Genomic DNA, 25270 nt, shown 5'->3' on the forward strand with positions numbered 1-25270 from the left:
AAAGGTGAAACAAGCAGGCTTGATGTGTGTCAAAACAGCAATCATGCCAATTTACCTGCACAGTACAAGTTGGAAAAGGAGTAGGAAGAAATATGAACTTCCCCGTCCTCCTTTTTTAAGCATTACTCCATCATCAATTAATTAAAATGTCCTTATGCTTTTTATATACACTCATTATAATACGCGAATAGTTTCTACAAGCAGTATCATTCGATGTTAAGTAAAACATTTTTTAAATAACTTACTTTACAATTTACTGCAATAAAAAAGTTGTACAAAAGCAGCCTTAAGTATGACATGATGAATGTTTGCACGTGACTCTTGAGGGATTCAATGCCTCCGTTAGACTTTTCCAACTTTCTTTCATCCATCTTCTGCAAAATGACACTTTTCATCACTCCCGTGTCTCTGTCAGGCAGGGTCGTGGAATGTGTCGCTTCACTCGGCCCGAGTCAAGACTCTCTGTGGGGGAGAGCTTGCGTGAATCTCGTCTGCTCATTAGCTGCTCTCCACGACTGCCATTGTACATCCCCCCCCCCCGTTCTGATTCAAGTCAAATTTGTCTGTCTCCACATAAGTCGGCCCTCCACCCGATAATTACAGCTACTTATCTCGTTGCGCGAATTGGGATTCATCAAAATGGTCAACTGAAATTCAGCAAAATCAACCTCGGACCTTGTCTTACTGCTCCTGTAATTAATTCCTCCCAAAAAGTTGAATATTTATTTTGCAAGATTGACAAATACAGCCTATTTTGCTCATGATTGACAACACTGAGTTTGAGGGCCGTCCTACAGATTTTCTTGACTTGTGCCGACCCTTAAGCACAGATCCTTCACATTCTGGAGAGAAATTCAGAAAACAAACAGTGGGGGCTTTTTATTAATTCGAACAAGTGATGTGCACGTGGTGAACCAAATCTGCCAAGCATTCCTGAAGACAAATCTGGTGCCTGTGGTTTTAAAGGGTTTCTAAAAAATTCCAAGATAAAGTAAACAAATTAGTGATGGTAAGATTGTTGATTTCAATTGTGGTTGCGACAGCTGCTGAAATCCCTGTGAGCACTGTGACATGTAAAAAGGTCATTTTTAAAGCTATCAAGGTCACAAGTCATGTCTCAACAGCTGTGATGTTATTCGCTGTATGCTTAAAGCCTTCTAATGTTAGATTAGCTAGCCGGTTGGAGGAAGTGACGATCCTCCCAGTCACCAATGCACTCCCAATAGTCTTAATATCATGATTACATTGTTCCAAGAAAATAATTTTTCATGCAGCTTGGCCAAATTTATTTTGACCATAAGGCTGCTGTAGTTCTTACTTGTGGGAAGTCACAAAAATTCTCAGTGCGCTTAACATAATCAAGGTCAGTGATTCTGAAATTAGGGCATTTCTTGAAAATGGTGACGACTCATTTCACGATTGCCAGCCGGGCTCAGTAAAGTCATACGTTTACGAGTGAATAATCAGTCTGTGTCATTTGTCCAACATTAAGACGGATACTCAGATGTGATTCAAATAAAGCTGAACTGTTTACATTTAGACACAGTCATAACATTTTAAAGTTGGCTTCTTCGGGTTCTTGTGAAATACGAGCAAAAGCGTTTGACACCGCACGTCTGGTTTCACATTGCTCGGGGGTTTGGGGGGGGAGTGGGGGGGTTCTGAAACCCTGACATGAAAGGCTCAGTCCTGTGCAAGCGGCATATTTGTTGTATATGTAACCAGACAGACATTACCGCTGAAGTATGATGCAGTTAGTTCATGACTCTTGGACAGATTTTATTTGCTTTGTCACAAAGCCCTGCATTCAAAGCTTGGGCAGTAAAACTCAAGTGGAGTCCTAAATGGGTAATGTGCCAATTAAACGAAAAAAATCTAATCTGAAAGTGCTCAAGGAGCCGTATCGGGTCTCATTAAATAATTTCTGTCATTTAATGTGGGCCAACATGAGAAAGCACACAAAAAGTAAACACATGCAGCCACCATTTGCACATTTGCATCTTCCTCCCTTGAAAAAGTGCAAAACTGATGAGAGGTGTTGAAAAAGCAGCGGGTGAGAAGACGAGAAGCACGTATCTTCCGTTTCTGGCAGCAACCCAGACGCACGGCGCAACAAAGTGATTTATCACCTCACGCAGACTTTGCTCATAACGTGCTACTATTGATGGACCGCTCGCTGGAACGAAGAACTCTTGCACATTTTAAATAACACTCTCAATTATTTAAAGCCCACTCAAGTGATCACTTTTCCTTGTAAATGTTTGTTTTAGAAATATTCTCCTGTGGTGGAGTTTTCATAAGCCTAGTAATTATACACCCCCCGTACCCCCCCTCACAGTTGAACTGCCTTTGTCATTAGGAGAACACCCAAGCGGCTGTTAGTTCTAAATTAGACCTACTTGACCTTTCACCGATTCTACGTCTAATAGTGTTTTTTCTGTCGTCGAAGCATTTAGCTTTTGTGTCGTCTCCAAAGCGCTCCCACACTTGAGTGGCTACGTATGATCATCCCACGAGCTGCTGTCGGGACTTCAGAGACTTGTTTTAGTTAAGCTTTCGTGAAATTTCAATTGAGCGAAAGAAACTCGGTAAAGTGTGTGTGAAGGATCCCTGCCACACAATCTAAGAAATTCAATGAGGTGACTTATGATCATAGATGATGCGGGATCAGATTTAATCTTTTAAATCCCTCTTGGGGGGGGGATTTAGCTAAACGCCCTCTCTCTCTCTCTCACACACACAGATCCTCCTACCCTTCTCTCATCCATAGTCATGCTTTTTTTTTTCCCCTGACGCATACACAGCCATCAGCTATCTTCATTTCCATGCCCATAGCTGTGTGCTCAATGGCTGCAGTCTACTACGCTGGTGCACGTGTGAAGGTCCAGCATAGGAAAAGATGGGGGAGGGCAGTTGAGACCCCCCCCTCGAGTAGTGGAATGTCTTCATACATGTTCTTGTTTGGAAAAGCAGCCTGCCGCTTCCAACATTTGGCAGGAAACGCCATCCTGCTTCCACGGGGCAGATAAGAACGAAGAAGCGGCGTTGCAGTGGGAAAGAGGGAAAAGGGCGGGTGCGGTGGCCAACCTTCAGGAAGGTAGATTATCCCACGAAATGCTGGCAGAGCTTCAGCCTTTGTGCATGCTGCCGAGCGTGCGTGCGTGTGTGCACGTTCCAGCGGGTGTGTGACAAAAAGCAGCTCCTTCAGCAGCGGAGAGTTTCAATGAATCCGGGCCGGTTGCCACAAAGGCCCGCGGAACAAAAGGCCCCGCAAGCTGAGAATGTGCATCGGAGAGGCAAGACACCCAATCTCACGACGAATAAAACAATCGCGAAAAGACCTGTTGATTATCGCTGGGACGGATCGACACCTCGGGATGGCGAGCGCAAGATAAAACCTGACTGGCTTTTTATTTTCGTCTTCTGATTGAGGCTTACTGTGGGGATCAAAAACAGTTTAATTGAATTTAAATTCACATTAACCTTATATTGGATAAACAAAGCTTTATTGGTCATTGGTTATTGGACACATGACTTCTAAAAGTGGATCAAGTGAAAGGATGTTTTGTCCTCAATTTTGAGTTTAATTCTCTTAGTGCGTGACTTGCCTCTCCAGTCGTAACAGCCTCAAGTGCACACACACACACACACACACACACACACATAAGCGAACATACGATAAATCACAGCCACTTGGGAAAGAGTTTCCACTGACTAAGCTTGGTGTTTATGCTTTTCTGAGCAGATCCAGCTCCTGGTTGGAGTCATTTGAACATCTTAGAGTATTGGCAGGTGGTAGGTCATCGATCCACCAGTTAATACATTTTATTTGAATGCGTTCAGAAGTTTACTCAAGTCGACTCAAACAGCTCCAGCTGTCATAAAAAAATTGTATCGAAAAATAAACCTTGGATGTTGACTGAGTTGATCTGCTCAGTGAATCTCACCTAGTCTTTCTGGCTCTGACAGCTTGTCCAGGATTTTGGAGACACACTCCGTGGGAACTTTTGGCAGTCTCGGAGTCTCTGAGGTTTAGACCACAGTATTTTTTTGGCTTTCTAAGCCAGATGTTTGAATGTAAGTCGTCAGAGTGATGAGTGGTGCTACATTTTTTTTTTTAGGGTGGCCGAGGGCTTATTTCGGCATTTTCAGATAGGTGCATGAATGTCTAAAAACATTATGCCATGAAGGCACCACAGAGATAAAGTATTTGTTTAAGGACACTTCTACCGAGTGTAAGTCCGGATTGGTCTGAAAGCAACACTTGACCCTTTTCCATAAAGTCAACTGGGATTCAGCAAATTGAGCCATCACACAAGACATCCGTCACAATCCTGCGGGGTTGCTTGAATGACCTTCACACAGTCCTCTCAATCAATTTAGAAACCCTTGGGCTCCATTATGAGGAGAATTACCTAGCAAGGGGCAACCACCGGGTTTGATTTCTTTTTTCAAGTCCATCCTTTCTATGCTGCGGAGGAAGAGAGTAATACGGGAGTACAGAAAAAAGGTGGGAGTCCGAAGGTGATGAAAGCCCAGCAGAAAATTAAGATAGAGTGCAACGTTACCGTGAGAGGGGAAGGGAAGACGGTTGAAAATAGCGGGAGAAGCCAGCATAGAAGGTGAGGATAGAAGTGGACAAATTGCTTTTCAAGGACTCTCTCACCCCACGCTGAGGAAAAGCCCCAGCACAGAAATCAACAGTGCACCCGCCATGGCGGAGACAATATAAGGGTCATTTCCAGAGAAAAAAAGAAAGAGACATCCATCATGGCGGCGGTGGTGGCGCATCAGCGAGTTTAAGCGTCTGTGAATATGAATGCCTGAAGCGCCGCTACTTGCTTTTCGGGTAGGTAACTCTCGCCAGCATGCACAGATGAGCTCACGAATGGAAACGTTTGCATAGCCAACATTGCGTTTCCGGCAACAAACAAATAGAGACTAACTCCTTCCTCCAAGTCCAAAGCTAACACTGATGTGAAAAGATTTGAAAAAACTTTTTTTGCAACGATAACCTAAACAAAGGCTTTATGTTTGGGTCGAGAGTATTTCTGCAGACACGCACCTCAGCCGAGGGAGATGGAGAGCCCTCTTGATCCGACACTCGTGTTTCCTGTCACACTGTGGCATTGTCTTCAACCATTTGACTACAGTTGTCAATCAACCTCGGTCAGTTCTCCGGGATTTGGAGCCACTCACTCATTCGTGCACTCACTCAGTCTGAAATCCCCCGATCAATCCCCCGCAAGCAGCGAACAATTTTAATTTGTATTTAAGGGGTTGCAGCCATCACTTTGGTTCCCACCACTTCACTGCGCAAATTGAAAATACGATTTCAAGGGAGCCCTATCAGTCATGGGTCCTTACAGCAGAATCAACATCATTTTTCTCTCCCCTCAGGCCGCAGTTACTATAAAGTCTTTTTGTGCCTAAATCAGCACCTAACAAGACTTCCAATGAATAATCAAGCTGATGCCTTTGTTGGTTCGCATAATTCAATACTGTGCGCCGGCTAGTCGTTGTCAAAATTCAATTGAAGACAGTCAATTAATTCTGGTCCTAATTGCAATTAAATGGAACAAAAACGACATTGAGATGGCGAGAAGCTCAACGTTAATTAACTTCTTCAGTCCCTGTGGCCGCTCGGTAATTGCTCCCCTTGTTTCATCTAAAATAGTCAAATCAAGCGATGAATAGCATTCACGTTGGAAAAACACCGATTAGCTAACGATTCATAACCAGTACGAGGAGGTTAACAAATGAAATCACGTATTCCTGCACCCGGCAATTACTCAAGCAGAAGCAAGAGCTTATTTACACATTTGTCCACATATTAACGGATGGTGGTTCATATCAAGCGATACATTTTAATGGCGCCGAGTTCAAAAGCAGTAAATCATATTTGCGAATCTCCCTAATGGATGGTCATTATTGTACGAGCGGCTGTCATGTGAGGCGCCACACACCATTAAGAGCCAAACAGCTGTGTCTGATCAGAGTCTTACACAGCCTGCCGCTTTGTCATGTCAGCCAAGGTTACGGCTTGTCCTTGTGCATCGGGGCGAGTATTTGCGCAGAGGAAACGGGGCCCAGGGCAAGTTATGTGTGTTGCACTCATCCATGAAACTGTAACATAATCAAATGCAACACTGTGCCTGACAATTTCAAGCCTTCTGAGCAAGAATTTGAAGGGTTGGCTCGTGAGATTGGGATGTCATGCGGGGACAGCACAACGGAATCGCGGTCGAGTAAACACGAGCGCAGGCTCAATCGCGTGAGCATCCGGGATCATCTCAGGGCAAACAGCCTCACGAACAGCAGGTGTGTTGGTTGTTGCTGATGTTGAAAATCCTCATCTAACCTCATCTGTACTCATTACGCCAGTTCCCCCAGTTAGCAGATAAAGTGACTATTTTAGTGAATGCCGTCTTGTAAGAAAAGAAAAGTCTGATAGTTCCGCTCCGCGGAGCAAGCTCTTGTCTTGTGATGATAAAACATGCAGTGTGTCTTGATGTTACCCCAAGGCTTTGGGAAATTCTGCGAGCATGCTTGATTTCCCTCCACACACACTCTCCTAATACAAGAGTGTTTTATTCACACAGGTGTGTGCAGGAGTGATATCTCCTGTAGGATAAAACAGCCGTATTGCTTCTTTGGGGAATTGCATTGAAATAGTTTCGGACCAAAGGTCGCGTTAAGAAAGACGGATTTACTCATCATTCAACATGCCAACATCCTCATAAACAACTTCATGCTACTTATTTGAAGTTAAATTAGATAACCTGCGCATTAAAAAAAAAAACCACACAATGCAGCTCTGCTTACCTATTCACTCTGATGTCATGCTTCACGTCATCCGAGTCCAGACTGCAAATGGATGGCACTTGTTTAAAATCACAATTTAACTTTGTTGAGGTGTGAAGACAGTTCATGTACCGTCTTTTCCGCACTAAAAGGCGCACCGGATTATAAGGCGCACCTTCAATGAATGGCCCATTTTAAAACTTTGTCCATATATAAGGCGCACCGGATTATAAGGCGCACTGTTGGCTTTTGAGAAAATTGGAGGTTTTTAAGTGCGCCTTATAGTGCGGAAAATACGGTAAATGATCCCGGTTGGTATGGATACATGTTCAGAATTGGCCAATAAAAGATGGATACGAGTTGCTTGTTTAATTTCCTACTTGGTTGGGTAGCCGCTCGATCGACTTAACTATCTGTATCCGAAGAATTTTCACAGCACGTCCAATTTCATGTTTTCATTCAGCAAATGGAGCCATCCTAGATGACTCCTCAGTAAACATTCTCCCTCCCACTCTCTAATGCAACCACTTGTGTGCACCTTTTCAGAACGACACCCGCTGAGTTAACAGAGGTATTCTGACAAACCACAGACAGAGCGACCTCCTCGCAATGAAAATGCTTGACCTTAGCTTGACGGTGTTCCATAATCATCTCCTGACATTTGGACGAAGAATAGGTCAGCTCAAGGGGTCGCAGTGCTCAGCCTCCCTGCGGTCAAATCAGCGAGTTGCTTTCTATCTTACGTCGCAATGCACAGTCACTTAGTCCTCAGCCCGCCTGCAGATAATTCTATTACACACGGCCGTTATATAAGAGCCGACAGCTTGACATAACGGGCCATACGCAGTATCAACTAAACGCGCTCGAGCGGGATATTCCATCACTCTGGTGTCAGGAAAAAGCAGCAAGTTGCCACTCAAGAACTACGTTCAAGCATCCACCTTACAGTAAATCCGCGGCGCTCCAGTCAGTCTTATTTTTCCTCGATCATTACATGCTTTGTTGGCTTTGTGTAGCAATTTGACAATGAAGTACTTTAGTGTGAGAAGCCTTGAGGTTGAAGGCTTGACAGCAGTTTTCACCTCCTCCTCATGTATTTTGTTGCTGTCTCTCCGACTACGGCTAACCACAATGTCGTTTTCATGCCCGTCTACGCTTGGAGGCACAACGCAGCGGCACGCAGATGTAATCGACACCTTTCAATCTATTCGACAGCGATTGAATCTCAGCAGGAAGCCAGCTGGAGACACGCTGACACGGCTGGCAAAGCCACACGGATCTGCTTTCAAGTAACGCGTCTCGTGAGGGACTGAGAGGAAAATGCTAGGGGGTCAATTCTTGAGATGTGAGATCTGGAAAGGATTAAAGCCGGCTGGAGATAAGAGAGAAAGCCGGAGCATAAAATCAGGACCGTCGGACAGTTCGGGTCACAAAGCCAAAATTTGCTCTGCGTTTCGCCTGGTTAGCTGATTGCCTTTGTGGACAACACCAACTTCTGAACTCTGTGGATCAAAAGTGACACAAGTATGGAGCAGACATGGCAGGATGAAGGTGCGCTTTTCTCCAAAAGCAACTGGCAGAGTGGAAAATCTATTTGTTTGCTTAGAGCATGTCAACAGATGCATCGGGACCGACAGCGCGGAGAGTGTTTCAGGCTTTACTTGAACATTGAGGCTTTTATCTGTGTCAAGCTCTTGTGTTCAAAGTGTCGGGGGAGCTTGTCTAGTGAGGGCTGGGGGAGTACAAGAACTAGAAACCTTTGTTCCACGTCTGGCAGCAACACACCGACATCCGTGAGGCATCATTAGTCGGAGAATGAGCCTGCACTGAGCCACTGGGGCAGCTCCCCCCCCCCCTCCACACACAGAGGCTAAAAAGCGCCGTGGTGAAGACCTGAGTAAACACAGCCATCGCCTCGGAGGTCTGGTCAACAAGGTGCACCTTCTTTCCTCTCACGGATCTGCTCACCTCACTAAAAAAAAAATCATGCACTAACTAAGCTTGAGCAAATATATCCGTGCGATATATCCTCATGGGAATTTAGCCAAACACATAAAAAAACAACTATGGTAATTATATCCAGCCTGAATCGTTGCACCTGCACGAGATCTGAGCGGGAAGCAGATCAACACAATCAACACGCCAAAGTAAATATAAAAATTCCATTTTCCTTATGAAGGCATCAAAGAAGGATGCTATATAGAATAAGCATAATGTTGGAGTCAGCCTCATTCCAAATTCGCCCTTGTTTACCTGTGTAAAATGATGACACGCTGTTCTCTATCTCAGCATCATCTCCTCGAGCGCCCGCTCTTATTATGCTAATCGGATTTTAAACGCAATACACGGATTGTGATGTCAGCAGGTCAAGGGGTGCCAGCCTCCCACAAGATAACGCTCTCCCACTTGAACCGCAAGCCGGGTCAGCAGACTTCACAAGGTGAACCAAACACACACAGTGCTCGGGCGGAAGCAATTTGCAGCATCGAGCTGTCTGATAACACGTGTCCACTGACAGCTTGGCACTGATTGGCTCACACAAATTAGAGTCAATTAGCCAGGCAGAGCCACTCAAGTGTCAGAGAGGCCACACATGGCCGTGTTGGGATTGGTTTTCCTCAGTGGAGGGGCGGAGCTACCTGGTGGCCAACCCCATACTGATGGGAAAATTTCCGTGAGAAAAAGCCTGCATAAAAAAAAGACTATTTGCACAGCCATCCCAGCAGACAGGCTCTGAAGAGCACCTGATTCATTTCTTCTGGAGGGTTATTAATCTTTTCAAGCACCAGATTCACTTTGCCTCTCAGGAGCCAGAGAGGAGATTGAGTTTTCTATTACAATCAACTTGAGGCGACGTGGTAGAGGCAGAGGTGGGGGGGGCAGAGGGGGGGGGGGGGTGACCACACTGTCCTTGCTTCCCTCATCCAAGAAGGGAGCCGTTGTAGAGAATGCTAAACAAAAAGGGCCTATTTACACAACAGGTCAAGGCCGCAAAATGTAAGTCACACAGTTGGGTTGTTCATTTATTCTTACCCGAGTCGTCCTTGCGCGGTTCGGAATAGTAACTCCTGATCTTTGTTGCATGTTCGTCACGGGACATGCAACAACTGAGCTTTTTTGTCTTATTTTCCCTGTTAAAAGAAAAATACAACCAATGTCAAACATTCAAAAGACAACCTTGTGGTTTATATATCCTCTGCGGCTGGTAAATAACAGCAATACAAAGTCATTCGATTTAGAATTCCGGTCTCAAAGTCTCTAATGAAGCCACAAAAGTTGCTTGAAAACTGTTTCTAGTTGATATTTTAAAAAAGTTACTTGAGCGGTCGAAGGTGGTTCACTGGTCTGCCTCACAGTTCAGAGGGTCGAGGTTCGAATCCACTTCCGGCCCCCCCTGTGTGGAGTTTGCATGTTCTCCCCGTGCCTGCGTGGGTTTTCTCCGGGTACTCTAGTTTCCTCCGAGTGCAGAAGGTTGTTCGTCTGTGTGCCCTGTGATTGGCTGGGTGCCCGATGACTGCTGAGATAGGCTCCAGCACGTCCGCGACCTCCGTGGGGTCAAGCGGTACAGAAAATGGATGAACGGCTGGATGGATAGAGTGGTCGAAAAATTTACTTAATATAGTCCGTCCATTTCTTCATTGCGCTGACAGGTAAGTTGAGTCTTCAGTTAACATTGCTTGCATGTTTTTGATTGCGGAAGGAAGCTAAGGAGCACCAGAAAAAAAGGAAAGTAAAAAAAAAAAAAAAAGCTCCATTTTGCTAGGAGAAATATCCGACAGTGATGGTTATTAAATGCCCAGGAAGCCGAATGAAATGTGAAACTTGGCTGCAGATTGCATTGTCAGGTCGCTTGAAAAACGAAAAATGGCAACGTTGCCCGCTGTCATTTAATCAATGTGAAGCCCTCGTGGGGAGAGGGCAAACCCCTCCCTCCACCCCCACCCCTGAATGAAGGGGGGGGTTTAAATGGCCCGACTTTCACTTCATAACTCATCTGAGTCACAGCAGGTGTCGCGAGGGGAACGTTGCAACTTGGGAGGTCCCCCAAAAACAACACCATCCATCTGGGTCACTCACAGAAAATCATTCTAAGGAACAAATCATCACCGGAGGGTTGCCCTCATTCACCAGGGATCAAAGTCGATATTTTTCTATCCAAAGCGGCTCACGTTTGGATTACAATCTGAGCTCGCCACACTCTCGTATTTTCAGCTGGTGCAGTATTGCACGAAGGAATGCATCAGGCTTGCGGTTGCTGCACCGCTGGTGTCAGTTTGTCTCGGCGGCTCTATATCTCGCAGCTAGCTCGGGCCCTGGGGTGCTCTTATCTCTCAAACAAACAGCTCCCATTCAGCAGCCCCCATCTATCTCGCTGACATGTGCTTCCATGTTTGTTTTCTCTCGCCCGCTACGAGGCCCGATGATATTGAGCGGTGTCGACAGAGCTCCCGCATTCATGCCGGATGAATCAATCACTGGTTCATGCTTAGTACCGACACGCTTCTCCACTTCAGTCCATCTTTTGGAAGCGGAGGGAGAGTTATTAGCTACTTTCAAGCTTGCGCTGACAGTTAACCTAAAAAGTGTCCGAGTAGATTTGAAAAAGGATTGGAATGATTTTCAGAATGAAGATTAATGTGTAGTTTTTGCCACATTCTTTAACGCTTAACACGACCCGAGGGTCAATTTTCTTCTGGCTACTCGTAATTAAAAACAAAATGTGCAAATTATTTCAGTGTGTTTTAATAACCATTTATTATAAGTTCTGCAGACAAGCAAAAGGTATCAAGAGGAAAAGAACACGGCAGAAAAATCCCTTGTTCCAATTCCTGCATGATGAAAAAAAAACAAATAACTCGTCATCACATAAACGCAACGGTAACAGGTGAGAAAATATCAGTTCAGTGAACCAATCACATTTCTTGAAAAGACTTACATGAAAGCTATAATTACAAAATAGTCCCCATCATGAGATAAAGTCCGGCGAATGAGGATCTTCCCGTTCTGGAATGACGAGGAAGGGGTTTCTCCCAGGATTGCACTCCAACAAAATTGCACCGCTGCTTCCTCCTGATGAGGCGATGCTCTGCTGCGAGGGCTTTCTTTCCGCTTCAGGACCGCCGTGCGATTCTTGAGCGATACGGAGCTCGCCGAGCTCCTGGATGAGCGGTTGGACGCCTTCTGGAGCTTGAGGGAGGATGTGGACGCTGTTCTCCGTTGACAGCGCTGTGGCTGCTCCCTCCTGTGGGACGGACGTGCAGACGGAGGAGTCGTGTTGGGGCTGAAGAGGGCCGTCCTTAGAAGACTCTCCTCCCCCTCCTCGGGATTTAGCGCAAGCTCGCTCTTCTGCTTCACACTCGTCATCTTCTTCCGAAGTGCTGCTGTCGTCGGAACCGCTGCTGCTCTCTTCGTCTTCTTCAGCAACCATCGCGGCTGCCTCTTCTAGTTCCTCAATGTCCAAATCCAAATCTTTTTTCTGTAGGGAGATTTCTTGCAGCGCAGTGGCCAAGGCTGACAACTTCTTTGACCTACAAGATTAGATTTACACACTTGATTACTCAGTTGAAATCCCGAGTCGGGTCCTTCGGTGTGACAACAAGCGCAGAGCTCCACAAATAGTGGCTGCCCGCATCTTTGGCAAAGTCACTCCTGCTAATCCCTCCTCACCGTTAAATGAACCCACTGGAGTAGTTGGCCTTACATTCAGGGACAAACTTTCAGAACTGCATTTTGAGCCATACGTGCTACCTCCTTCGCTATGGCGATTACGAGCTGACCTCTCTGGGTCACTGAGAGCCAGACGGCGTCTGTTCAGGTTGAAGTATTTCCCTTTGTTGTCGTTCTCATTTTCACACTCAGCTCCTGCGACCCATTCTTACTGTTCCCACAACTGTTCCTCTTTACGATGCAGTCCTAGCAGCAATCTCTGATGCGTAAAGTATTTTTTTTGTGGGGGACAACTTAGGCTGTGCATACATTTGCACCTCAGTAGAGATAATGTAAAGAGATCTCAGACGTGAGATGGTGCATAAAAGCATGCTCAAATGAATGTAGTGTGGACGAGCTTTCACAGACCCCTGACTTCAAATTGGATTCGTCATTGTCGAACAGTCAATTTGAAAGTGATTTGCTGGAGCATGTCGCCAGCAAATTGGACTGGACCGGTAAATCTGCATACGTTCCGCAGTCGTTCATGAACACGTCAGATTCATCAGGTTCATTTTTACGAACTCAAGGAACTGAGTTCCAACTCTCCTCGAACTGATGACTATGAGACAAAGGCCCGATGATGAAGATGGACTTGAACGGGGCTCGTCTCCAACAGTGCGATGGAGGCGGGTGAGGCTCCTGCCGAACAGCCACTTCAAAAGCCGGCCCTGTATTCTCTTCCCCCCCCGTGGGAAGTCATTATTGAGTTAGCATTGGAGAGGCCGGCTTGTTTTCCCTCCCCTCCCTTGCTCTGTGGTAGGAGAAGCTTGGCCTGTGGTGAATACAAAGGCTGGGTCCAGGAGGGGGAGGGATAACGTTGTACACAAACCGGTCATTACTACGCCGCTGTTGTGGCTAGCCTTCATTAAACTGAGAAGGGCTGGCTGGCTGGCTCTTTCCAGCTTGGAAAACTTTGGCTAAGACAAAGACGCCTCCATCTGCCAAAGTGCTTAAATGAAAACGGGAGGAGAGAAAGACTTCAGATTCTGTGTATTCGAGTTCAATTACATTCGGATGGTGCTTTCATCCTTGTTTGAAAGAGAACCTTATCCAGCATGTCCGCCAGCACTTTTTTCACATAAAATGTGCCTTCAAGGTGGATCAATGAGACACATCCAAATAGAAATACCAAGGACGAGGCATCCAACGCTGAAAACAGAATAACCAAAAGAAATTATACCCTCGTAAATAAATTAATGAACGAATAAATAAATAACCAACCAAACAAACAAATAAATAACATAAGTTTTGTCAAATTCCAAACGACGCACACTACCCCTATCACAACATTTGCATCTCAGCCAAAACAACAAATACACACCACCATCAAGACAACAGACTAACAAGAATAAGTCAGTGGATGAAATCAAAGCAACCAAGTTGGAGATACGATCCATCGCTCCTGTGTGACCGAACACTGAAACATAAGACGGTCTGCTCAAGACAAAGAGCTGAAGTGGCCTCACGCAGGGAAGAAATCTGTGCTACTTGTCCGTGTTAGCTTGGAAATCCCACGTCTTTGTTCTAACCCACTGGGCTTGTCGGCTCTCCTCTGGTGCCGAGGCAAACATGAGATCAACACGCAGCGTTACTCATTTATAGAGTTCACAAAAGCCCTCTGAGAACTCATCTCATCCCCTCTGAAGTCATCCAAAACTGTTGACGGTCTGCCTGGTAATTTGCCAATGTAGCAAGCGGACACTCAGCCAATTCTGGATTATTATTTTTTTTTTTACAGATTTGCCCAGTTTGGGGTTCTTCATCACATCATCATAAGCCAGAAGAAATTGAGGTGCCAGCTCTGTAAAACGTTCTTTGCTGTTTCCATACGGACTGCTTTTTCTTTGGGGAGTGCTCACTTCACACTTTTGGCTCCGTATCTTCTGCTGGAACAATGCACAACATCTCTCATCATAATCGTGGCCTTGCTGCATTCAAATCTCAGTCGCCTTTGTTTTGACTGTGAGCGTGCGAGTGTGTGAGAGTAAAAAGAAGTGCCTGCCCTTTGGCTTAAATCACACTGAAACCTTTATGAGGTTGTAAATCTGAAAGCGATGTCTCTGCAGTCAGGGGGACTTTATGGGAAGAAATGCACGTGGGACGACACGGAGATGAAATAAATCAAGCCCCCGAGGCCGACAAACAAGCATTAATCGCCGTGCGCCATCATTTGAGACTGATCGTGTCTCGCCTCATCTGCGAGCTCCGACGAGATGCAGGCATGGAAGGCGCCGAGGGTGTGATGTAATCTCATTTTACCCGCTTAGCTCCCAAAGATGACTTACTTACATGACAAATCCTGCATGAGGGAATATCGCGCGGAGACGGGTGAAAACAATGCTGTCGAGTTACACAAAAGGGAGGCGAGACTCAAGCGTTCGTTCGGTTCACTGTTAGACACCTGTCGGCTCACACAAGCCACGCTCAGAAAACGCTAATCCTAAATTGCAAAATAAAAATTCGAAACCTGGGGCTGCAAGACTCGATCAAGTCTATCAATGTGGACACGCGAACTTCAGCTTATCTGCTTGATGACCTGTAGTGAGACTCAACGTGTAAGGTCAAACTGACATTCTTTTCTTTTCTTTTTTTAAATATAAACAAGCAGAGAAGGAGAAGCAGAGAGCTGAAATCTTTCTCGTGTGCCCCCAAGCCTTAGAGACAGATCACTTATTTTAAGTGCGCTGCCAGAGGAAGACAAAAAGTCTCGCCACAGTATATCTATTCTCTGCGCTTCGATCTCGGGGAAGAAAGATATGCCACGGCCGATGAACGGAGCTTTCGACAATCCATCACGACGCACGAACTTCAGCTGCTTCACAGTAAATTCCAAAATTTCTCTGAGAAAAATGCAAAAGGAAAACACGAGGAATTTTGGGGGGGTGCTAAGTCCCTCCAGAGCGTTTATAAAGCCGGCATCTGGGCAGTAAGCCTACAACATCAGGCGCACATTTTTCAACTGGGCTTTTTCCAGACAAGCACACCAAGTTTGCTTAACTCGAGCCAAAAGTGAAACAGTTCATTTTCGAGTCATGCGCTCGCAGGTTCACCATTGCATCGTGGACCAAGTGTCAAGATGGAAGAATTATCGAGAACAAAAGTGTCGATTTTGCGTTTTTTTTGCTGTGAACTGGTTTATGAACAAGGCTGAATCCCTTTATGCAATCGTCCGGAATCTCACCGATACAACTTTTTGCATCTTTGACTGGCTCCAACTCTGACAAATGACACCGCTAATCCTCTCCTCAAGATTGTTAACGCACCACACGGACCGAATGGCGCTTCCCCGAGCTATCGAGCTAATTATTCGAAGATGGAGGTCGCATAGGTGCCCGTCCTTGCACGTGTACTTTATGACAAGGTGTCGGTGGACTTACTTGATCTTCTGGATCCAGATACAGTAGTCGGTAATGTAGAGATCGTTGAGGATGTAAGCTGGGTCGTTCTGTCTGAAGACTTTGTGAATATCAAGCAGGCATTTGAGGATGCAGGCCTTCCCTAGACACGGGAACACAACACGGCATGCAAATGAAAACATTTGTATTCCTTACAAGGCACCCCCGGCTGCCGACAGACACCAGATGCATCCGTGGGCTTGTAGCCCGCGCTTATGCATCAAAGACAAGGGTGTGACATCAGAGCAAAATCCTATTAAGACAAGTGAGTAATTTAATCCAGACTGTTAGAGAAGGAGTCTGGTCAACAATTCGGAAAAAGAAAAAAAAAAAGAAAAAAGCAGGACTGTTCTATTTTTAGTTCTGTCAGTTTAATTGGAGCTGGGGCAAGAATTTCTGTCGAAAACATGTTGGATTTCAAACAACCAAAAAGTTGTTTGAAGAACTCCGAGGCTTCTGTATTACATTTTGCAAATGTCTCGACAAACTCACTTACTGCTGATGAACGTTTACGTCAGGTCTTCCTCGAAGTAGGTCAATTGTCAAGAAAGTTTTAAATACAAGAAAAGCGCAAGCATGTCGATTTTTTTTCATTTCCTTTCATGACAAAGTTTTATTTCTAGAATCATCCTGGAGGGATTCTGCAGTTCAGTACTTATTTGTCTTTGAACTGATATAAATAGCGGCAAAATGTCACCTGTGTAGGGATATTTACGATTCTCACAGATGATTTGCTTCAATCCGTAAATTAAACCACCAAAGATTTTTTCCCTTCAGTCAAGCACATAAACAACCTTTTGATAGAACCAACAATTGACTGAGGGAAGAATAAAATGACATTCTCCACCTTTGCAATGCCAGGCCGCATTGTCTGAGACATTCCAAGCCAAGCCAAATAAGCACAACACTCTGGCAGTGTGGAAAACCTTAAACAAACATTTGGTTCTCGTTTAAGCGCGGGATCATATGCAGGGAACTCTGCCCTCAATGTCAAGACTTGGATCGTGTGAAGCAAAAACACACGCTTGCCTCCAAGATGCCATTTCCTTTTTCATGAGGAAAGCTGTTTGTTGACATTTCGAGGAGTAATTGCTCTGAGGAGCAGGTGAATGGCATATCCAACATGGTAATTTAATAAGAAGATTAAATAAATAGAAATATTATGTATTTCAGGGTTGGTAAAGTTACTTTCAACTGGTTTTGTCCAAGGGACCACCATTCCAACCAAGAAGCAACTCAGGGACCACTGCATTGGCGGAATATGATTTTATTTTGCAGCGAAGAAAGATAGACCTATATTTATTTGCATCTGTATGTCTAGTTTGGGAATCTCAGCTAAATTTGACATAATTTGGATGGGTAAATAAGTCACAAATTCAGCTGGAAAATAGTCTAAATGATAAATAAATTTTATTTTTAAACATTTTACAATTATTTCCAATTTTGTGGACCGCCTCAAAAACCACCACAGACCACTAAAGGGCCGCGGACCACCAGTTGACAATTACTGCGTTAGCTGATAAAAATTGTTATTAATAATGGTATTTAGATTTTTCTGATTATTCGAAAGTTAGGGAGAACGAAATCATGTTATTATCCCATCGCCGGTTGTAGAAATGACAAGCCCATTTGGCTCGTGATCATTTTGGTGACCTTGTCTTGATTATCTTACAAAACGGAGGCTAAATATCGTCCGGGCTTGTGGCAGAGGTTTCAGATAGTCGTGCAATTTCTACATTGAGTTGCACAACATGCTTTGAGGGTGCTAACAAGGTAAAGCGAGGTGAAAAGTGGGAGCAGCTGCTCTTTCTCTTGCTCTCCTGATCAACTTCCACTTGGACCTAATGAGGCTCACAAACGTGACTCTAGGGTTTAAAGGCATTTCATTTGCTGTCATTGACAGCAAATCAAATCATTGACGATAAGAAAAACTCACCTGAGCGTAACACTTTAGCCGCGTCAGAAACAGCAGCCGCCACCATGGCAAAGTGTCGGTAGAGCGGATAGCACACAACCCTCCTTCCGAACGACACCAGGACCTCCTGCAGAGAGCTGTACGTCTGAGGGACAGAGGGCACGGCACTCACAAAAATTACCCAGCACAAAATCACATCAAGATGCAAAAGGCAGTAAACACGGGTTCAGCCAGACATTTTGGCCACAGGGCTCCCCCCCCACCCCGCTTCCCTTTTACACAGGCTCCTATTGGTGTTCATCACAGTCAGTGGTGTGCTAATTACTTTTAACAATCCCCTTCCATTTATTGAGCTGACAAAATAGGTGCTTCAAACTCCCACTGCTGCTCGGTTAGCCTCTTAATTGCTGCTTGTCTTTAAACACTGCATCGGCACTCACATTGCGGCGCCGGGAGATTTTATCTCTTGTATTATTCTCCTTCATTGAGGCCTATTAAGAGAGCACTGTGAGCTGGGGCACGAGTGTCGACTCATCGGGGATCGTTCTCTCCCTCTGGATTGTTTAGCAGGAGTGCGGAGAAGGTGTGCATCACGCTCGAGTCACACTGGCAGTCCACTGAGGACGAGCCCCGTGGAGTAGATGGGGAGAAGAAGAAAAGGAATGCGACGAGTGGATACATTGCAAGGGGGGCTTGGCAGAGAAGAATGTGACGGAGTGATGAGCAGCCCGTGGGGAGGCTGTTGTTTACTCAGATGCCGCCACAGAGGAAGAAGACGGACAGATCCACACACCCGTGTATTTTACGCTCATTCTTCAAAAGATTTTTTTTTTTCCTGTGTACTCATGAATATTACTCTCCCCTGATTGGTTGGTCACGACCTACACTGTCAGGACCGTGTTACATGTGGCTGTGCACCAATTGCTGGTGACTGAATCAGAACAATCTGTTTGGAATCTTGGAAAACTAACATCTCAAATCCATCGAACTGTAAAGAAATGACAATCTTTTTTGTGGAAGCTTGAGATGTCTCAATCCAACAAAAACAGAAAAGTAGTTATTGCATTTATTATTTTTGGAGCAAGACGTACCTCCAGCCAACACAGAGTCCCACTGAGTTTTCTGATTGTCCATGGTGACTCCACCTTGCATAATAGGACAGAAAAGAATTTAAAAAATGGTCAAGTATTCTATTAATTTGGTAATACACAAAAATGCAAAGTGTGCTAAAATTCACAAAATATAAGCATATAAATAGACAAATTGTTCAAATTGGATATAATTTGGGTTCAACGTTTTTCATGTATATTTTTGGGGTTGGATTGTGCCAATGTTCTTCTGCAATGGGAGACACCTTGCTCTTCTTGCCTCTGTGCGCTCACCTCAAAGCTGTGACAAAAAAAAAAGAGCCCTTTACTCAGCTCTCATGTACGCCACTAATCTCTTAAGGTCACAGATGAAATGGAAAAGTGGTCTTAAGGATTTGAGGAAAGAACACTCTGTCCTCTGAGGCTAAGTGCTGCTCAGGAGGAGTCGTCTCTTCACACATTCACGCGGCCACTTACGTTGTGCTCTCCCTCGGTGGAGCGCACTTCGTAGCAGTAAGCCAGAATCACGTCCACCAGGCTGAGCCACGCTTGGTAACGTGAAGTCTTGTCCAGCAGGTACGATTGGTTGTTGAATTTTCTCAACTGCTCTTTCTCCTCGTCGCTGAATGGTGTAACTGCACGAGAATAATACGGACCAGGTGTTAAGAGTAAAATAAAGGTCATGACAATATGATGCAGTCCTAGAGAGAGTTTAAAAACGAACAAAAATAAGACGTCAATTTTACTTTCCCCATCCGTGTACATTACATGCACACTCAGCACTTCCTGTCTGGCTGCAGTGGGGGCTCGGCTCTGCTGGGAAGGAGATTCCTGCTGCATTACATTGGCTCCCTGCAGACGCTACCTGACTCCATCCTTTGTGCGTCGAAGAACCGACACGACTTCGGCGGTAAGCACATCTGTTTGTACTGTTCGGGCGATGGGTGTTGCGAAAATAAAAATCCACTTTTTTTTGGTTTATTTTTTTCTATAACCTGTAGAATTCAATTTACAATTAAAAACAAACAAAAAAAGAAAAGAACATGATGATTTTATTAATTAAAATTGTATTGTATAAGCAAATTGAGTTTTAAATCTGGGTGTAAAAAAATTTATTCATTTATTTTTGTTTAATTTGCTATTGTCAATGACATTATTTATTCATTAAAATTGTATTGCACAATCGAGTCTTAAACTTGGGTGTAAAAAAGAAAATTAATTTCTTTATGTTTATATTGCTATTGTCAATGATTAAGAGTTTAATCATATAAAATTGTGAGAACCATTAGAGCAAACGCTGGAAAGAAGAGCAATCCGGATGGATTTACTTTCCTAATTGCGTTCATGCATGGTTATTTGTCTCAGATATGGAGCACATTAATTCTAATGGGCATTAACTCACAGCATATAAGGCTGACGGGAAATTAATTTTCCAACTAATGCCTCCAGTTGGACAGGCAGCCTGTCTCTTCGGTGCTCGCCGCAGGTCCAGATGGCCTAATAACTTCGGGTAAATATTAGGGATGAAAATTGGAAGCACCAAAAACATTCAAATGCACAGTGAGCAAAACAAATGGCATAGCTCTTCAGTAGGAACCCAGCCAGACAAATTTGGCAAGGTACAGACGATCCTTCCACAGATTTGATGAATCAGGGTCAACATATGACCTTGTGTCAGGTCTACAAGTGTACATACTTGAAATCTTAAAATGAGTGGTCAGCCTAAATGTGGTCAAAGGTCAGCGTTTTCCAAGTGGCATCTAAATCCAGCTTGAGTGGGCAGCGAGAGGCCAGGCAGGCTGTCAGGTCCATTTAGGCTGCAGCGGCGGCGTCTGAATACGGACGGGCCTCCGGTGGACAGCTGGGGCCTGTCGCTGCACCGCCCGTGCAGCACAAAGGCTCCACTTTCTACTTCATTAGCACTTGTGTCCGCACCCATCTGTCAGGTGGCATATACATCAAGCCACGGCAGCAGAGAAAGAGGCCTGGTGCAGATGTAAAAAAGGGACCTCAAGAGTCAAAAGTCAAAATCTGACAACGAGTTCTTAAATTCAGGCTGATGTCATTGTGGCTTATATTTCCACCTGATCGGAGATGCTGTCTTAAAATGCGGTCAAGGGGTTACAAAAACTTTTGGCTGTGTTGACTCATTCTTGTCTGGACCAAGAAGCATGGTGCACAAATTTGGTCCCGTTCCCTTAGCGTGGACGAGGTTGCTCTGACGCAGCTAAAAGCGCGAGCTCCTGTGACAACGTTATCGCTTTAATCTAAATCCGCTCGGGAGTTTGCAGCGGCCACGCGCTCCATCTAAGCTGTAACTGTGAGCCATGCGCCTCCTTAAATCGTGCTGGTATTAGCAGACTGCGAGATGAGCTGGATAGCACAATTAAAAAAGGCTCTTGGCTATGGCTGAGGCCTAAAAAGAAATTAAGTCGGGACGCTCCTGCTATCAAAGAGCTCATATCTGTCGTAGTTAATGAGCAATTGATTTTTTAGATGGATGGCAAGTGATCATAAAAGCCACTTGGAACTTTGGAAGGAAGCGGGATGTTCGTCACGTAAAAAAATGGCAGAGAGGCATTTCTTTAAGGGTGAAGCGGTGATTGAGTGAGGTCCAAGTTCAAGCTCTCATAAAAGGCAAGTGTCATTGCCACTGAAGTGCCCCCGGGGCCATTTTAGGCACTGCGGCTTCATAACCCACAAGCTTTAACCCTCCTCTTGAGGTGGACCGGAAGAAGACCAATGTGTCCTCTGGGGATTTGAAATAGCGCTCTGTTGAAGTGAAGAAAACCCCCACCAGTGAAATCCATTTGGGTAGTACAAAGAATGAAGGTCGTTCATTGGGCTGAAAGAGAATTGACAACAATGCGGCCATGCTTTCTTACTTTTCTGCTAATTTAATTTATGCCACCTTCTCGAAGCCTTCAGAACTCACGGATGATTTGCTTTCAACACACTAGGCCAGGGGTCACCAACCTTTCTTAAACAGAGAGCTACTTCGTGGGTACTGATTAAGGCGAAGGGCTACCAGTTTGACACACACTTCTGAAATAGCCAATTTGTTTTTTGACCACAATCCATTTCAGAAGGCGGTTCGAGAAGCGAATCGGTTGAATTCCGAATCTTTTTTTTTCCCAGTACAAAGTGCGCAGGGATCTTAATTTGGTCCGATCGCGCAACCGTAGCGCGCCGGGCGCTCACTGTCCCATTGCTTTAAGAGCGTCTTAGTGTTTTAGGATGGCTTTACTGCTCCCACTTGCTTTCTTTGGAGGCATGATTAGGGGTTAATACAATCTTCAAAGTAACAAAAATACAATAACAACGGAGTCAGTCGGCATCTGGGCCGCGCGGTCGGGTTTTCTCGGGTCCTTCCGGCTCATCTCGCGAGGTTCGACCTCGAATTTTTTGTTCGAATTCTGATTTGTTCGAAAACCAGGACGTTCGAAGACCGAGGTTTGACTGTAAAATAAATAGATGCAGCTCACTGACAAGTGCCGCTATTTGAGCTAATTTTAGAACAGTCCTGCGGGCGACTCATGCGGTCCTCACGGGCGACCTGGTGCCCGCGGGCACCGTGTTGGTGACCCCTGCACTAGGCTATACTAAAAGCTCGCAACATATTTTAGATCGCACAAAAGTAGAAATCACATTTCTTTTTACAGATTATAGATTATATTTAAACATACCAAGCTCTTCTTCCTGCTCGGGTGAAGAACAAAGGTTTGTCCACCATGGTCTGAATTTCAACAGTCTCTTTATCTCGTCGTCTTCAAACAAATCAGCTCTGCAACACCACCAAATATTTCAGCGGAATGTCAAGATGTAAAAAGAAAGAAATGGAGGTTTGGTTGTGGCTAGACTTACAAGTAGTGATCGGGGGAAAAGGCCGAAGCCTCCGCCACCAGCCTCGCTTGCCTCCTCTCAGCTTTTGTTGTACTGTCTGGGTTTTTAACATCTATCACATCACTCAGTTCTTCCTGTCAGAACAACCGACTAATTTAAGATCAATATCGATCGAATGATCTGCACAAGGGGTGTTATTCATTTGTTTTTACCTGTAATCTGGCAAACACTCCAGCCCTCTTATTACCAAAGCCGTATTTCTGCAGGCCACTTAGCTCCTCTTCAGATCTCTCAACATAAACTTCCTGCTCAACCTGCCAGTCAAACTCCTCCTCATCTTCTGCTTCAGCATGGCCCGCACTTTCGCTGCAATCTTTAATAAAAAAAATAAAATAAATCAAACACTGATTTCAACATGAGTCACAGCCCACGCTATTTTTACTGCCGATGACACATTGCTGCAACTTACCTGGGCTGATGTCCTCCAACAGAGGCTTTGCCGAACGGGAGCCTCTGGGGGCGAGGAGACTTGTCAGCATCTGGAGGCCTTCAAAGTGCTCTCCAGCTATTTCTTTAGGGATCTGCACGGTGAAGAGACCTGAAAAGGACGTCAAACCTTTTATTAGTGATAAAAAGACAGAGAATCTGAATTTCCTTATAATAATGTGTATGACTTCAGGTTTGGAACCATTGTTATAAAAATAACAGTTCCTCGTGATACATCTGCACAAGCGTACTCATTAGTGGAGATTTATTAGCAGATGTTACAGGATTATTTTGACGCACCATGTCAACTAGGGCCATGCTGACAGACGGTGTCAGCATCAACGAGACAGATGTCTCCATTAAGACGACTTCATTATAACCGATTCGATGAAACAGATCAAAGTGCCCACGTTACTCTATATCGAAAACATGATGCCGATGGTCATTGTCATGCAATATATTCAAAAACAAGATTCCACAAGCCCACCTGCCACTATCGTACGATGCAGTTTGTAACGGCACGTTACATATGATCTCAGTGGCCTTTTAAATGGGCTGAAAAATCATCATCATCTTGTTAATTTAGCTCACTTGATTGACTGAAGTGCGTACTAAAAAGGCCACAGGGAACAGTCACTGACTGAGTGGAAACATGACTCAGCGAGGTGCAGTTTCCCTCTGCAGAGAGATAGCCAGATATTGCTTTCATTCAAACTGAAAAACAGTAATGCACAATATTAGAAGAGGCTGGGCTTCCTAATATATTTCACCCTCATCAGTTCAATGCTTTTAAATAGATTTTATACAGCCCAGGGTGCCAACGGGGGGAGTCAGTGGCCCTGTCACCTCGGTTCTGCAAATGCTCCAATAAAACTTGCACGTAATTCTCATTAAAACAGAACCCTCTTTCGCCCAGTTGAGTTATTACAAACCTTTATCAATGTCAAATGTTGCCTTTTCTCTTCCATCTTCTACTACCCTTCCTGGAAGTGTCAACCTACAAATAAAATAATACAGATGTTTGACCTGTATTTCTTACTCCAGAAAAAGGTCATGACATTCTAATTACATCTCTGTAATCCAATTTATTTTTGCATAAACTTACCTCAGAAAGTACGGTTTGGCATAGAATTTAATATCTGTTCCATCAATGTAGAGGTCAAACTCAGATGTTCTGGTGTAGGGGACGCGGACTGAGAGGATAAGGTACTCAGGATCCTGACTCAAGTCAAACGCAGGAGTTATCATTGTGAATATTTCTGTGATAATCACCTGCGGAAAAAAGGAAGAGAACACTTTCAACAGTGGCTGGAGAGCAGTAGTGCGCCCCTGTGTGGTTCACCCCATTTTCAATCGTGTCGTTTCTCAACCCTTCGCCTGCAAATTCAGTTGTAGGTACATTGCATGGTTGTATTCGGTGCATAATTGAATGATTTATTCATTGAGATGACAGACTTTTATCACTCTAAACAAAAATTGCGCCGCAAATTTACACTATTTGCGCCCCTAGCACCGACATTATAGTGAATACATATGTCAGAGGTTTACATGAACACATGCACACCGAATTCAAAGAAATACCCAGAAAACGATTATTAAATCAGCACTGTGTCCATAAATGACATCATTCTGCATTTATCTGCTTGACACATCAGACTTGACAGTTTTTCAATGGGAGTTTTGTTTATCCTGACCACGTTGATAGCAACGCGAAGAAACTCGGCGAACAGAGTAACAACACGAATAACAAACAATGATCTATTTTCACTTATAGAGCAGTAATCCGTTTTACTGGACTGTCGTTAGCATATAATACAGTTAAACAGCAAAAGTGTGACTGTTTGCACTCACCAAAACAAAGCTCTTTCACGCATGTAGCCTTGCCGAGGCTGCCATGTTTTACCGTAGTGAACCGTGTATACGGTCAACAATATATCATATTCACTCGTCAATTTGTTTTGATCCTTTAATTGTTTTAACCAACTCTTGTTTAGGTTTAATCACGTCTCTCAATTGCCCTTAAGGCAGTT

General features: G+C 44.6%; 1 protein-coding gene across 1 annotated transcript; it reads right to left on the reverse strand.

Annotated features, from left to right (window-relative positions):
* Positions 1–11540: 11540 nt before the first annotated feature.
* shq1 (SHQ1, H/ACA ribonucleoprotein assembly factor) lies at positions 11541–25243 on the reverse strand. The gene is made up of 12 exons (XM_088389114.1): positions 25092–25243; positions 24346–24512; positions 24173–24237; positions 23224–23352; positions 22967–23127; positions 22776–22888; positions 22598–22695; positions 19389–19546; positions 18915–18968; positions 17845–17968; positions 15891–16011; positions 11541–12332 (listed from the first exon to the last, which is right to left on the reverse strand). The coding sequence occupies exons 2-12, from the start codon at positions 24486–24488 to the stop codon at positions 11771–11773; spliced, it is 1728 nt and encodes a 575-aa protein (XP_088245240.1). The 5' UTR covers positions 24489–24512; positions 25092–25243; the 3' UTR covers positions 11541–11770.
* Positions 25244–25270: the final 27 nt, after the last annotated feature.

The sequence above is a fragment of the Syngnathus floridae genome, chromosome 11 (genome assembly GCF_059516105.1).
Source record: "Syngnathus floridae isolate MCC-2025c chromosome 11, RoL_Sflo_1.0, whole genome shotgun sequence".
NCBI lineage: Eukaryota > Metazoa > Chordata > Actinopteri > Syngnathiformes > Syngnathidae > Syngnathus > Syngnathus floridae.